The sequence below is a fragment of the Eriocheir sinensis genome, chromosome 60 (genome assembly GCF_024679095.1).
Source record: "Eriocheir sinensis breed Jianghai 21 chromosome 60, ASM2467909v1, whole genome shotgun sequence".
NCBI lineage: Eukaryota > Metazoa > Arthropoda > Malacostraca > Decapoda > Varunidae > Eriocheir > Eriocheir sinensis.
The window spans coordinates 7,599,279-7,614,767 of NC_066568.1; the positions used below are offsets into that span (position 1 = coordinate 7,599,279).

At 41.2% G+C, this 15,489-nt stretch overlaps 1 protein-coding gene across 1 annotated transcript in view; it reads right to left on the reverse strand.

The window, feature by feature from the left end:
* The window catches only part of LOC126985852 (uncharacterized), a 172,806-nt gene that overhangs the window by 73,365 nt on the left and 83,952 nt on the right, over positions 1-15,489 (reverse strand). Inside the window, exon 2 of the mRNA XM_050841322.1 lies at positions 9,061-9,238. Coding sequence (XP_050697279.1) covers positions 9,061-9,236 — 176 coding nt within the window. The 5' untranslated portion in view covers positions 9,237-9,238. The remainder of the gene's footprint in view (positions 1-9,060; positions 9,239-15,489) is intronic.

Genomic DNA, 15,489 nt, shown 5'->3' on the forward strand with positions numbered 1-15,489 from the left:
TCCTGTTTTTTCTTTTTGCTGTCATCCATCGTTTTTTTCTGTTTAGGCATCTTTAACTTCATCATTTCGTCTTTTTATTTTTCTTCGTATTCCTTCCTTTATCATTTTCTCTTTTTTTTTCTTTTTTTTATCCCGTTCTTGGTAAATCATCTTTCTTTTATATATATTCTAAAACTGTTATCTTATCCTTCCTTCCTCCTCGTCTTTCCTCTGGTTTTCAGTTTTTATTCTCATATTTCTTTTTCTGTGACCATTTCTGTTTTGATCCACGAGCTGTTATTTTTTTTTCACTTTTTTCTTTTTCGTCTCTCTCTCTCTCTCTCTCTCTCTCTCTCTCTCTCTCTCTCTCTCTCTCTCTCTCTCTCTCTCTCTCTCTCTCTCTCTCTCTCTCTCTCTCTCTCTCTCTCTCTCTCTCTCTCTCTCTCTCTCTCTCTCTCTCTCTCTCTCTCTCTGTCTCTCTATCTATCTATCTATCTATCTATCCGTTTGTCAGTTTTATCCCTTCCTGATTCGTCGTCATCCATCCGTTCCCTTATCTCTCGTTTTCTTTGTTTATTCTTCCTATCTAACCTCCTTTTATCTTTTATTCTCTATTTCCGTCCACTTGTTAATTGGTTATGTTGTCAGTGTTTCGGTTTCTCATCGCGTCACGTCCATAACTCGTGTGATCTTTCTCTCCCTCTTATGGCAGATTATTTCCTCTTCCAATATTCTCTTTTCCCCTCGTTATCATTCTGTCATCTCTCCCCTTTTCCTCCGTTATGAGTTTCCTTCCCTTCCTTTCACAGCCATATGTTTATCAATTTCATATACATCATTTTTTCTTCTCGTTTCTCTTTATTTTTTCCTTTAATTTACACTCCCTTCTGCTGTTTATTTCTTCCCTTATTCATATCATCCAGCTAATACTTTTTTTCTTCATTGTTTTCCTTACTCACATATTCTTTTTTTCACTGTATTTTTTTTTTTTGGCTTATTCTTCATTCCCTTATTCCATTCACTTGATACCTTATTTTTCTTGTTCTTCATTCACATATTCCTTTCGTTTACTTTGATTGGGGGGGGGGGGGGGGTTCTTCATCCCCATACTTCATTTTTTATACATTTAGTTTCTTCTCATTTTTCTTCATCCTGTTATCCCTTTCATTCATTTTTCTTCATTCTGTTATCCCTTTCATTCGTTTTATATCGTCTGCTTTTTCTTCATTCTCTTTCTTTTCATTTTTTTCCTTTGTCTCCTCTCTCTTCAGCCCCTATTTTCCATTCTCTGCCCCCTTTTTTTTCCATTCTCTTCATCTCCCTATTTTCCATTCTCTTCATACCCTTATTTTCCATTCATCCATTTTATATCATGTGTTGTTTCTTCATTCTCTTCTTTCTTTTAACTTTTTACCGTCTGTCTTCTTTTTCCTCTTCGTTATCCTCTTCCTTTCTTTCACTTCATATTTATCTCCTGCATCACTTCTCATCTCCTTTCTTTCGTTGCTTCCTTGTCCGTCGAATTATTTATTTATCCTGTTTTCTTTTTTTCTTACTCCTTTATTTCTTTTGTTCCTTTCTTTCGCTTTATAATTTATCTTTTTCACCATTTTTTGTCTTATCGTTAACTTCTTTTCCTCGTTGCCTCGTCCCATATTATCTCTTCTCTCTCACCTAAACTCCTCTCCTCCCTTTAATAAGTCTCTTCTCTCTTCCCTCTTCCCTTAAATTCTCTCCCACTTCTTACCGTTGTCTTTTCCTTATCTTCTTTTCCTCGTTGCTTCGTCCCATATTCTCTCTTCTTCCTCTCACCTAAACTCCTCTCCTCCCTTTAATAAGTCTCTTCTCTCTTCCCTCTCCCCTTAAAATCTCTCTCCCTTCTTACCTCCAATTATTTCCCGTTTTTCTCTTACCTGTTCCTTCTTCCCTGGTATTATTTCTTTCCTATCTTTCTCCAGTTGCCTTGTTTGTCGCATTCGTACCTATCTTTTTTTTTTCTTCTTTTTCTTGGGTTATCATTTGTTGTCCTTCCTCCTCGTCTTTCCTCGGATCCCAAGTTTTTACTCTCATATTTCTTTCTGTGAGCATTTCTGTTTTGATCCACGAGTTATTTTTTTCCACTTTCTTTCTTTTTCATCTCTCTCTCTCTGTCTTCGTTTGTCATTTTCATCCTTTCCTGATTCATCGTCATCCATTCGTTCTCTTATCTCCAGTTTTTTCTTTATTTTTCCTATCCATCTTCCTTTTATCTTTTCTTTTTATTTCCTTCCACTTCTCACCTTGGCCAAACGAAGCTCAAGTGTCCCGAGAATAGATCAGGTGTGAGAGAGAGAGAGAGAGAGAGAGAGAGAGAGAAAGACGTAATTACCAGCTCTCTCTCTCTCTCTCTCTCTATCTCTCTCTCTCTCTCTCTCTCTCTCTCTCTCTCTCTCTCTCTCTCTCTCTCTCTCTCTCTCTCTCTCTCTCTCTCAAAATCGTACAGTGATCCATGTTTTTCGTGTGTGTCTGTGTGTGTGTTCTCTCGTTAATGCATTTAGTGTGAGAGTTAGAAAGGCATTGTGGTCTTCCTCCTCCTCCTCCTCCTCCTCCTCCTCCTCCTCTCCCCTTTAGAGAAGAGGAAAAATGAGGGAAGAGTAATGAGAGGAGAGTAATGAGGAACAGGAGGAAGGGAGAGAGAGAGAGAGAGAGAGAGAGAGAGAGAGAAGGGTTGGGAGACATATGTTGGAGTGATATCAGCTCTCTGTCTCTCTTTATCTCCCTCTATCTCTATCTCTCGTTTTCTGTCCTATTAGGGATTTCTTTTTCCTTTTGTGTGTGTTTCCTTCACTATTTTTTTTCTTTTTCCTCCTTCTCCTTTTCCATTTTTCTTAGTCTTTCTTTTCTCTCACGTTCGCCTTCTTCCTCTTCTTCTTTCTTTCTTTATTCTCTCCTTTTTCATGTTGCTTTCTCTTCCCTTCCTTCTCCTCCTCCATATTTTCATCCCCTTCTTTATCTCTCGTTTTCCCCTTCTTCCCTTTCCTTCTCCTCCTCCTCCTCTTCCTCCTCCTCCTCCTCCTCCTGTATAATGTTCATCCCCTTCCTTTTTCTCACTGTCCCTTCTCTCCTTTCCTTTCTTTATCATTTTATTAATCTCCTTACTTTCGCCTCTCCTCTCCTCTTCTCTTTTTTCCCTCCTCTCTTATGCTTAGTTTTCCCCTCCATATCCCTCCTTCTCCCATTTTTTTTCCTTCCCTGCTCCACTTCCCCCTCCATTCTTTTCATTCTCTTCATTTTTTCTCATTTCCCTCCTTCTCTTTCCTTCTTTCTTCTTATTTTTTACTTCATTTTCTCCTCCCCTTTTCTCTTCTCTCCATTTTTTCTCCTCCCCTCTGATCATTTTTCTCCTTTTCCTCCTTGTCCCCTCAATAAGTCTCTCCTCTCTCCCCTTAAATTCTCTCTCTTTTCTTACCTCCAATTATCTCCCTCTTTCTTCCTCTCTCCTCGTTTCAGCCTCTCTTCTCTGCTCTTCAGTCGACTTCCCTCTTGGTCTAACTCCCACGCCTTCTCTTTTTTTTCTCCTCTAAAATTTATCTCCTTCCTCCCACGTTTTCCCCCTCCTCCTCCTCCTCCTCTTCTTTCACTCTCTTTTATTCCTATTTCCATCTTGTTGTTGTTGTTGTTGTTGTTGTTCTCTTCAAGTTGTTTTCTTGGCTTACCCATGCATTGTAGACATGACATTGTATAATAACATTTGTTAGCTCCGATGAACTCTACAACATGGCATTATAAACAAAGTCAGCTGGGTTTTTTTTTTTTTTTCGCCTTGGCCTCTGGCGCTGGTAGGCCTTCGTAGTAGTCGGCCCTAGCCCGTTGTAGCGCAGGCAAGTGTTTATAGTGGCGCCATCTTTACTTTTCTGCATTTTCCGTTTTAGACCCCTAGCCGCATACTATAAATTGTTGGGGGGGTGTTGGAGGGTCATGCGACGCCGATCTTGCACAGTTTTTTGTGCTTTTAACACTTGTTTTTTATTTTATTTATTCTGTTTCTCCTTCTCTTCTTCTCTTCATTTTCCTCTTCTATCTTTCTCCCACGTATCTCTGTTCCTCCTCCTCTTTTTCCTTCTATTCTTATTCCTCCTCCTTCTCCTCCTCCTCTCCCTTCTCCTTTCTACATCTTCTTACTCCTCCTCTTCCTCCTCTTTCGCCTCCTCATTCTTTTTCTCATATAATTTATCTTTTTTTTTCCTCTTCCATCTCTTTCTCCCGCGTATCTTTGCCCCTCCTCCTTCTCCTCATCCTTCTATTCCTCTTTCTGATATTAACCCTTTTCTTCTTTCTCTTCCTACTTCTTTTATTTTACCTCCTCCTCCTCCTCCTCCTCCTCCTCCTCCTCCTTCCTTATCCTCCTCACTCTTTCTCGTCTTTCACTGCCTCTTCCGTCCTCTGTTCCCTCTCCCCCTCCTCCTCCTCCTCCTCCTCCTCCTCCTCCTCCTCCTCCTCCTCCTCCTCTTTAATCTCCACCTGCCTCATCATCTCAGGTAAATTGCTTGATTGTCCGTCAGGTGTGTTTAACGTGACCCGGGGGCGAATCACCTTCATTAATGGGTCGTTCTGAGAAGGAGGAACCAACACTTCTCCTCAGGTAAGTGTACTGTTGTTGTTGTTATTGGTAGTAGTGTTTTCATTATTCTTATTGTTGTGGTTGTGGTTGTTGTGATGGTTCTTGGGATCGCTGTCGTTGCTGATGTTATTTTTAGTACATTTCTATCGGTTCAGACTTAATAACCAACCTTAAGAGAGTCGTCTTTTCTCTTGGTCTAACTCTCACGCCTTCTCTTTTTTTTTCTCTTCTACAATTTATCTCTTCTTTTTTTACCTCCTCTGTCTCTTCCTCCCACGTCGTATTATGAGACATTTCGCCGCCCAAGAACACATATTTCACAAGGCTTTCGTAGGAGTTGTGGGCATTTCCAGGGGTAGTTTTATGACCCTGGTGGTAGTCTGACCCTTCTTCTGTATCATGAACCTAAAGAAACACTCATTAGAACCCGACTGACCCCTTCTTCTGTACCATGAACCTGAAGAAACACTCATTAGAACCCGACTGACCCCTTCTTCTGTACCATGAACCTAAAGAAACACTCATTAGAACCCGACTGACCCCTTCTTCTGTACCATGAACCTGAAGAAACACTCATTAGAACCCGACTGACCCCTTCTTCTGTACCATGAACCTAAAGAAACACTCATTAGAACCCGACTGACCCCTTCTTCTGTACCATGAACCTAAAGAAACACTCGTTAGAACCCGACTGACCCCTTCTTCTGTACCATGAACCTAAAGAAACACTCGTTAGAACCCGACTGACCCCCTCTTTGACCTTTAGAAATAGGTGATGTGAGATGGCGAACCGTCTTGTAATACCAACCATATATTTGAACGTGTTAGAAGTGAGTTTCTCTGTGATATGAGGCGCAGAGGGGAGGGCATATTAGTGCAGAGAGTGACTTAGGTTTAGTTAAGATATAAATACGTGTTGAAAGAAAACAGTGACTTGTATTAAATTGAGATAGAAGTTTGCTTTGGAAGTACATACGTTCTCATCACGGGTTTTCTTTCTTTAGTTTATCCTTCCACGTAGTTTTCCTCCTCCTCCTCCTCCTCCTTCTCTTTTATTTTGCCTCCTCCTCCTCCTCCTTCTCTTTTATTTTGCCTCCTCCTCCTCCACCTCCTCCTCCTCCTTCTCTTTTATTTTGCCTCCTCCTCCTCCTCCTCCTTCTCTTTTATTTTGCCTCCTCCTCCTCCTCCTCCTCCTCCTCCTCCTCCTCCTCCTCCTCCTCCTCCTCCTCCTCCTCCTCCTCCTCCTCTTATTTTTACAGCAAGGGAGGCAGCTCAAGGGCATCAAAACCAAAAAATTAAAAAAGCAACAAAAAATCATCGTATCTAGACCGAATATCATGTGGGTGGTAGTTAATATCATAATAATAATAATAGACAAGATTATAAAGCTATCCAGGATTATTATTGTGTGGTTAAGGTTAATATATGCGTTGTGTGTAAGTATAATATTATCCAGCGTGAATATTAGCGAGTAAATATTATGCGCTGAGGTGGAGTCTTGCCCCGCCGAGTGAATATTATTGGTTCATTCTGTGCAATATGCCTTGAGGATGAATATTGATGTTTTCAGCTAATATTATATCTCTGGTCTAGTTTGTATGTACCCGTCGTGCTTCATTATTAGTATTTACATGTTAAACAGCTGGCAAGATTATCAAGTCACCTCTCCACCCGAAATTGACCTCTCTTTTAGCTACTCTTTATCTTTTATAGGAGCGGCGAGCAGCGGGCTTTTTTTGCACTCTTTTTTTATTGCCCTTGAACCGTGTCGTCTGATATAAAAAAAATGGGGTGGATTGAATCGTGTATCTTAGGAGAATATTACACGTTGAGAATGAATATCGTGTGTTGATGAATGAATACTGTGTGAGGTGTATAATCTTTGACGCTTTCGGCTCTCCTGCAAATTTTTCCGAACGGCACAAAGGAGATTAATCGGGTGAGTTTACTTTTTCCCGTTCACGGTGAAGAAGCCTTGGCCAACTATCAATAGCCTTATAAAACTACGCGTTGAAATACCCACACCAACCTCTACCAAAGCTTTATCAAACGTGTGTGTGTGTGTGTGTGTGTGTGTGTGTGTGTGTGTGTGTGTGTGTGTGTGTGTGTGTGTGTGTCAGAACCGAAATGTTTTAAGGATATGGGACTGAAAATTATATGCGCAGATGTACTATTGCTTTCCCCAGAACTTTATAGTGTGAGCGAATTCATTTCTGATATTTCTATGATCATATACTGCGTGAATGGAAAGAACAAGTTGGGTTCAGACTAAATGTTATGCGGTGAGATTATATTATGTGTCTGTACTGAAGCCAAAGACGCATGGGATGTTCATTAGTGGTTATATTAGCAGGTTAATGAGCAGGTATATTGTAGGTAACGTCAAAGGAATGATAAGACAGGTAACAAGATAACCAGGTGTATATCATTGTACAGGTAAGGTGAATGTTGATTTTAACGCATATGTGCTCTAGTAAGATGGTTTGATAGTTGCGTAGCTAAAAATAGGAAATTAAGTCAGTGAATGGTCGTTTTTTAAATTGGTATATGTGACTGAACCATTTAGGGAAGAGGGGGTGAAGAACTAATGTATGTTTTTTTTTGTTTTTTTACAGCAGAGGAGTCAGTTCAAGGGCATAAAAAAAAGAAACAAATATGAAAAAAAAGTAAGTTATTAAAATGAGGCAATATAGCAAAAGTAAGTTAAAATACTAGTTAAATAGATACGTGTGTGTAAACTATACATAAAAGGCAGATAAGGAAATTACGTATGTGTGTTTTGTTGGTGTTTGGTAGGTAAGTACTCAAATAGGGGAAACGTAGTTAATGTGTTGTGTTAGTAGTGTTAGTGTTAGTACCCTGTGTTAAGTGTTAGTGTTAGTGCCGTGTTAAGTGTTAGTGGTCTTAGTGTTAGTGCCGAGTGATAAGTGTAAGTTCTTTGTTGATTCGTCTCATCATACCTCTATTTTTTTCATCATTTATGCTTTTTTTGTCATAATAATGTGTTGGCTGTCGAGTTAATGCACCGGAGAATAAGCGGCAGAGTTAAGATAGTGAAACGCGGGAGCAAACACCGTAGACTTTGATCCCGCCCTCGACATTATTCTCGGGGCGGCCGACGGTAAAAGTGTTTGCTGGTTAGGTGTAAGTTCACAGGCGAGGAGTTTGATTAATTAGATGGAAGTTTGATGCTGAAATGACCCCGAGGTGAGGCGTGGGAGCTAAACTGGCAGTGTTATTTTATTCATTTTATTCGCTGTTGGTATAAATATTTTTCCTCTTTCATTTTTCCTTTCCTTGTTTTTCCCTTATGTTTGTTAGTTTCATTCTGCCTACACTGTTATTATTTCAGTTCTCATCCATCTTTTTGTCCTTTTTCTCTTTCTTTTTCTCAATATCTGTTCAGTTTTTGCTTCCCTCTTTCTTTTTCTTTATTGCATCTGTCTTTTTTTTAGTTACACCTCATCTTTTAATCTCTCGTTCTCTTTTTCTTCTCTCTCTCTCTCTCTCTCTCTCTCTCTCTCTCTCTCTCTCTCTCTCTCTCTCTCTCTCTCTCTCTCTCTCTCTCTCTCTCTCTCTCTCTCTCTCTCTCTCTCTCTCTCTCTCTCTCTCTCTCTCTCTCTCTCTCTCTCTCCGTTCTTTCCTTTCCTCATTTTTTCCTTTTATTTCAACTCTCATCCCTCCCTTCTCCCCTCCTTATATCTTCTCTCCCTTCCTTCCTTCCCTCCACCTATTTCTTCTATCTTTCTCTTCCTCCTCCCCCTTACTGACCCTCCTGTTTTCCTTGCCCTAATTCACTTCCTTCCCTTCATTCCTCATTCTCTAAATACCTCCCTCTCTCCCTCCCTCCCTCACTTCACTACCTTCTACCTCCCTCTCTCGCCCTCGCTGTCCCCTTTCCTTTTTGCATTATTCCGCCTCTTTTTCTTTTACTCTCTTTTTCCGTCCATTCATCTGTTTCCCCCTCCCTAATTCTCTTTCTCTTTTCCTCCTCATTCTCTTTCTTCCTTAGTTTTGTTTCCCTTCCTCCCCATTCTCCTCTTTGTTCCCTTTCTCACTTATTCTCCTCCTTGTTTCCCTTCTCCCTTATTTTCCCTATCCCTCTGTTTTCCCCTCCTTCCCTTTTATTTACGTTCCGCTTGTGGCACCGGTAGGCATTCATGGCGGGGCCTGGCGGTCCGCCCAGCCCCGTAATGGCGCTTGTAAGTGTTTTTAGCGGCACCATCTTGCTTGGGTCATGCTGCCCCCCGAAGTTCATCTTTGATCCTCTCTAGAGAGTTTCGCTACAGTCCGGGTCAATGGGTGGTCATCAGGGCAGCATGTGGGTAGCCTTGGCGACTCGGCGGTGACTGAAGGTTGTCAGTTTGTGAGGGCGGAAGTGACTTGTTATCTTCCATTCTTTTCCTGTTTTCCTTCCCTCCCTCATTCTCTTTTTTCTCTTTTACCTTTTTTCCCCCTCCCTGTTCACCTGTGGCACTTACCTGTCGAGGGCGAGGTCGTCGGGCATGAGGTCATCGCGGGGGGCCAGGCGTGGGGGGTGAAGGGGCGGCCGGGGGTGACCGTGGGGGACGCGAACCCCTTCCAAGGTGAGGCCAGACGCCCCCCGCGCCCCCACGCACACCACGGCCAAGACTGCTACCAGGCGCGCCAACACCATGACTGGGGGAGAAGGAAGGGGGAGGTTAGGTCAGGTGAGGTTACTAGGGGGAAAAGGAGAATGTCAGGTCAAGATAAGTTACGGTGGGGTTAAGACTAGGGGGTCAGGTAAAGATGGGTCACTACAGGGAGAGAGAGGAAGTCACCCCAAATTAGGTCACTGAGGGGAGAAGCCGGGGGTCACGCCAAAATAGGTCACTGGGGGAGAATGGGAGAGGAAGAGGTCAGGTCAAAACAGGTCGAGTTAAGGAAAGGCGGATTGATTTGTCAAGTCGTAGAGAAGTCAAAACAGGTCAGGTCGAGATTGTCAAAACGGGTCTTATGAAAGGAAGTTGAATAGGGAAGTCGAGTTGATGATAGATTTAAATATATGAAGTAGAGTCATTAGCGCAGAGTTTATAAAGGTCAGGTCAAGTAGGAGAGAGCAAGGAAGGTCGGTAGAGTGAGAAGGAAAGTGATTCAAGGTAGATTAAAGTCGTCAAATCAGGTAAATCTTAAGTAAGTGTCGGGTTAGAGTAATCTAGGGGAGGGTGAGAGGAGGTCACGTCAGGTCAAATAAGGTCAGATAAGGGAGGGAAGGTCATAGAAGGGAGAACATGTCTTGCGGGCACTGGGGAGATGGAACGGTGTTACAAAAACTGGGAGACCGGCGGACAGGGGCAGATCAATTTAGGTCAGGTCATGTGAGACTTGGTTTGGTTAGGGCGAGAATTGCTAAGAAAGGTGTATTTTGGGTCACCGAGGTCAGAGGAAGAGTCTATGAGGGTACACAAAGATATAAGATGACTACAAGAGGCCAGACATTCTTTTTTTTTTTTCAGCACAAGGGCGCAAAAAAAAGGAAACAATAAAAAAAAAAAACGTTAAAATATATACAAGACAGCTTCTGCAGATGGGTTATATATCAGTTTCCCTCAATTTATAGTTTTCCATTGTCTTTGCTACAACTCCACATCTTTCATTTTGTTCCACTCACCCACTAGCCTTTTCATAAACTAATTCTTTCCAATTTTCTTCCTGAACCTGAATTTAGCCAAGTAATACCCGTTGCAGCGTGTTATTACATGTTTTTAATTAGTATACGTGTTTCATCTAAATCATCCTTATTAATCCTCTTTTAACCCATTCAAATACTTCAATATAATCCCCACGCAGTCTACGTCTTTCCAAGGAATTGAAGTTGTTGAACTCTGTACGTTCGTTGAGTCTGCTGAAACAAATAGAAAGAAATGAGATAAAGTTCCGATTCCCTAGTTTTTGTTTATTGTGAGAAAGAAATAGATTAAGCATAGGTAAGGTGAGTTAGAATAAAAGGTATAAGCTTAGGGAGAGGGAGGTGAAAGTAAATTAGCGAAAAGAACCAAATATATGAAAGAATAGGTTAAGGTAGAATGGCAGAAAAAAGGGAGGTAAAAGTAAATTAGCAAAAAGATCCAAAAATATGAAAGAATACGTTAAGGTAGAATGGCAGAGAAAAGGGAGGTGAAAGTAAATTAGCAAAGATCCAAAAATATGAAAGAATAGGTTAAGGTAGAATGGCAGAGAAAAGGGAGGTAAAAGTAAATTAGCAAAAAGATCCAAAAATATGAAAGAATAGGTTAAGGTAGAATGGCAGAGAAAAGGGAGGTGAAAGTAAATTAGCAAAGATCCAAAAATATGAAAGAATAGGTTAAGGTAGAATAGCAGGGAAGGGTTAAAGCTCGGAGAAGTAGGAAAGTTTATGAAAGGGGAAGTTAAGGCAGGTGAGAAGAGAAAGGGCTTGAGATGAAAGGAGAGTTAGTTTCAGGAAGGTTAGAAATGGGTTAAGGTTAAATCTATGCAAAATTAGGTTACGGCGCTTCGACACGTGTTTTCTTCCTCTTTTCATGTACTGAACACAGATACAAACAAACAGCTACACAAACATATAACCCTTCATTAGCAAGCCATTTTCTCATTCGTTTTGCCCTTGAGCTGTTTCCTTCACTAAAAAAAAATATAAAAACTTCCCAGACAAAAAGATATAGACAAACAGGGCAGACGCAGACAAACACACACACAGAACTACATATCATAACACATACACGCGAATGTCTTTCCTCTCCCCTTGACTTCCACCCTTTTACTCCACTAACCCTTCACAACCTTCCCTTCCCTTCTCCACTTAATAACAACACAAAGAGCACTTCATAACCTTCCCTTCTCCATCACTTAAAAAAATAACTATAACAATTCTCCGTCAAAGATTTGGCCACAGGTAGAGATTGTTACTAGTAAATTTTGCCACTGGTAGATTTTGTCACAGGTAGATCAATATAGTGCCTGAAATCACCTGGCCATGAAGTGTGTGTGTGTGTGTGTGTGTGTGTGTGTGTGTGTGTGTGTTCAGATCATGTTCTAATTAGGACTAATGAACACAAAAAAGAGGAACACAACCTGGCGGACGGAGAGAGATTCGTTAGCAAGATTTTTTTTTTCCATTTTTTTTTCTTTTTTTATTCCAAGCAAACGATTTCTCTCTTTTTTCGTCTTGTTTTCTGACTGGACCTGGAATGCTTTTTTGAGGGGAATTATATTTTTCGAGGAGGGGAAAATGAGGTGTGTGTGCATGTGTGTGTGTGTGTGTGTGTGTGTGTGTGTGTGTGTGTGTGTGTGTGTGTGTGTGTGTGTGTGTGTGTTCTTTCATGTAATCATTTTTTTCCTTATCTCTTTTTACCGTCTACTTTTTATTTTTGATTTGCTGTTTTTCCTTTTATTTTTATTTTTTATTTATATTTATCCTTTTATTTTTGTTTTACTGTTTCCAAAGATATCAGTAGTAGTTATAAGGTGTAGAAAGTGTGTTATTGTTACTACTACTACTACTACTACTACTACTACTATAACTCCTTCAACTACTACTATTAATACAACTACTACTAATATAACTACTACTAAAATAACAACTACTACAACTACTACTACTACCACTACTACTACTACTACCACTACCACTTCTACCACTACCACTACTACTACTACTACTACTGCTACCACCAACAACAACAACAACAACAACAACATCAACATCCCCTCATCAATAGCCTCTAGTTTCGTCAGCTGGTCGGATCAGGCGGATAATCTCCTTGGTCAGGCTCATAACAGTCCCTCCAGACCAGTAATAGCGGCTAGTTAAACGTCCCCCCCCCCTCCCCCCCCCCCATTAGTGTGTCTGTCCCTGCATAATTTGTCCTTGTTTTTCTTTTTCTATCTTATCTTGTACATACTTTTTTTTTCCTCCATTCCTCGTCTTCTTTGTCTCTTTCCTTCCTTTTTTCCCACTTTATCTTTTTTTCCTACACCTTCCCTTCCTTGGCTATTCTTTTCCTTCTTATCTTGTACATACTTTTTCTCTTCCATTCCTCATCTTTTTCTCCTTTCTTCCTTCTTTTCCACTATATCTTTTTTCCCACACCTTCCCTTCCGCACTTTCTCTCCATCCATCTCTGTTTATCTCCTTTTCTTCTCCCTCTCATTTATTTTTCCTTCATTTCAAATCCTCCTTTTCCTACCTTTCTCTCCTCTGCTTTTCCTATTTTCCTCCCTTCTCTCCTTATTTTCCTTTTTACCTCTCCTGTCATTATCCACCTCTCATTTTCATCCCCCTCCTCCCTCCCTCCCTCTCTCTCTCTCTCTCTCTCTTACCTCCCTCCCCCCCTCCCTTCCTTTACCTCTCTGTCTTTTCAAAGGTGTACCTGCTCGTTCATTATGTGTTTATGTCGGTTTGTTTGTGTATATCATTCGTTTTATGTCCTGTTTACCTTTCTCTCTCTCTCTCTCTCTCTCTCTCTCTCTCTCTCTCTCTCTCTCTCTCTCTCTCTCTCTCTCTCTCTCTCTCTCTCTCTCTCTCTCTCTCTCCCTTTGTCTCTCTGTCTGATAATTACCGGTGTTTGTGTCTGTTTCTTTGTTTGTTTGTTTCTCTGGTTATCTGTTTCTCTTTCTCTGTGTATCTCCATTCTTTCTCTCTCATTCTTTATCTTCTCTTTGTCTCCCTTCTTTTCCATCTCATCTTACATATTTTTTTTCTCCATTTCTCATCTTCTGTGTTCCTTCTTTCCCATCTCTCCTTTTCCCTTTTTCCTTCTATGTCCCTTTCCCCTCTTTCCCTTCCCTGTCTTCATTTTTATCTTATCTTGTATATTTCATTTTTCTTCTCTTCCATTCGTCATCTTTTCCATTTTTCTTTTCCTTTTCTCCTACACCTTCCCTTCCCATCTTTTCTTTCCCATCTTATCTTACATACTTTTTCTCCTCCATTCCTCATCTTCTTTGTCTTCTTCCTTCCTTCCTTCTTTCCCTATTTACCTTTTTTTTCCCTACACCTTCCCTTTCTCATCCTTCTCCCTGTCTTCCTCCTTCTTTTCCACATTTTCTTTTCCATTTTTCATATACCTTTCCTTCCCCCTTCCCCGCTTTTCTCTCCCTTCAAAGTTTCGTATCATGGAAGGGGAGGGATCAAACACAAGATTGAGGGAGGTGAAAGAGAAGGGGAGGTGGGGAGGATGAAAGGGACTGGAAGGGGAGGGAGCTAAACTGAGGTAAGGATTGAAGGGAGAGTAGATGAAGGAGGGTGAAGGGAGGACAAGGCAGGGAGGAAGGGATGAAGGGTAGGCAAGGGGAAGGGAGGGAGATAAGGCATGGGAGCAGAAGGGAGGGGAAGGGAAGACCAGGCCAGTGAAGGGAGAGGATGAGGGGAGAAGGAGGAGATGAGAAGGAAGAAGGAAGAGGTTAGAGGGGGAAGGATAGGCAGAATATACTAAATTTGAGGAAAAGCAGTGAAGGGAAGAGAGGAAAGGCGAAGGGACGGTGGAAAAGATGATAAAGGAAGAGAAGATAAGGAGAGGGAAGGGAAGAGAGAAAGAAGTAAATGGGAGAAGACAAAGGCTACAAAAGACAAGAGAAACAGACAGACAAAGACACAGATAGACAGAGAAAAACAGACACAAACAGACAGAGGCAGAAAGACGCACAGGCAGAACAGGTGAAGATTAGGCAGGACAGGTAAGAGTAGTAATAGGACAGGTAGGAATAGGAATGGGACAGTTAAAAATAGGAATAGGATAGTTAAAAATATGAATAGGACTTAAAAATAGGAATGGGACAGTTAAAAATAGGAATAGGACAGTTAAAACTATGAATAGGACTGTAAAAAATAGGAATGGGACAGGTAGGAATAGGAATGGGACAGTTAAAAATAGGAATAGGACAGTTAAAAATAGGAATGGGACAGTTAAAAATAGGAATAGGACAGTTGAAAACAGGAATGGGACAGGTAGGAATAGGAATGGGACAGCTAAAAATAGGAATAGGACAGTTAAAAATAGAAATAGGACCGTTAAAAATAGGAATGGGACAGGTTTGAATAGGAATGGGACAGACAGGTAAGAACAGGCAGGTAGAGTCTTCCAGGTGAGCGGACCAGGTGCTCCATCTTCCTTACGTCAAGCTGTGTTTAGGGGTTTAACTCTTTGATAAGGTGCTCGCGTGTGGCCCAGGTAATGACGGGGCTCTGCGGCAGGTAAGGTCACGTCAGGTCAGCGGTCGAGGTCACATTTGTAGTGCAAGAGTTAGGGTTATTAAGTAAGCTAATGTGTGTTTATGGCAAGGGTAGGTTAGGGAAGAGAAAGAAAGGGGAAAGTAAAGAAGATGAACATATATAAGGAAGGGAAGAAGGATGAAAACAAGGAAAAGGTAGGGAAGAGAAAGAGAGAATGAGGGATAGGGGAGGAGGAGGGGAGGAGAAAGGAGGCGAGAGAAAGTTAGGAGGAGGAGAGAATAAGGAGAGGGGAGGGAAACGTAAACAAGTGGTGAAAGGAGAGATTAAAGGGAAAGGGCGGGGAGAAAAAGAAAGGAAAAAAAAGAGAATAGGAAGAGGAGAGAGTGATGAAAGAAAGCCAAAAGAAATATAAGGAAGAGAAGGGGAGGATGAGATAAGGGTGGATAGAGAGGGTAACTGTGAAAGATAAAGAGGGACATGGAAAATAAAGGGAAGGAAAGATAGGGAATGAACGAAAAGGGAGAGATAGAGTTGAGAGAAGTAGGGAAAAGAATAGAAGATATGAAAAGAAAAGGTTAGCGAATGGTACTGAAGAAGATAAGGGAGATAAAGGGAATGGTTGGGAAGTAATGGGAAAGAAAGAGAAAGGGGAGGAAGGAAGGGAACGGGACGGAGAGAGAGAGAGAGAGAGAAAAGCGAATGATTTGGAAGGGAAAATGCAGAGGGTACATGTGTGTGT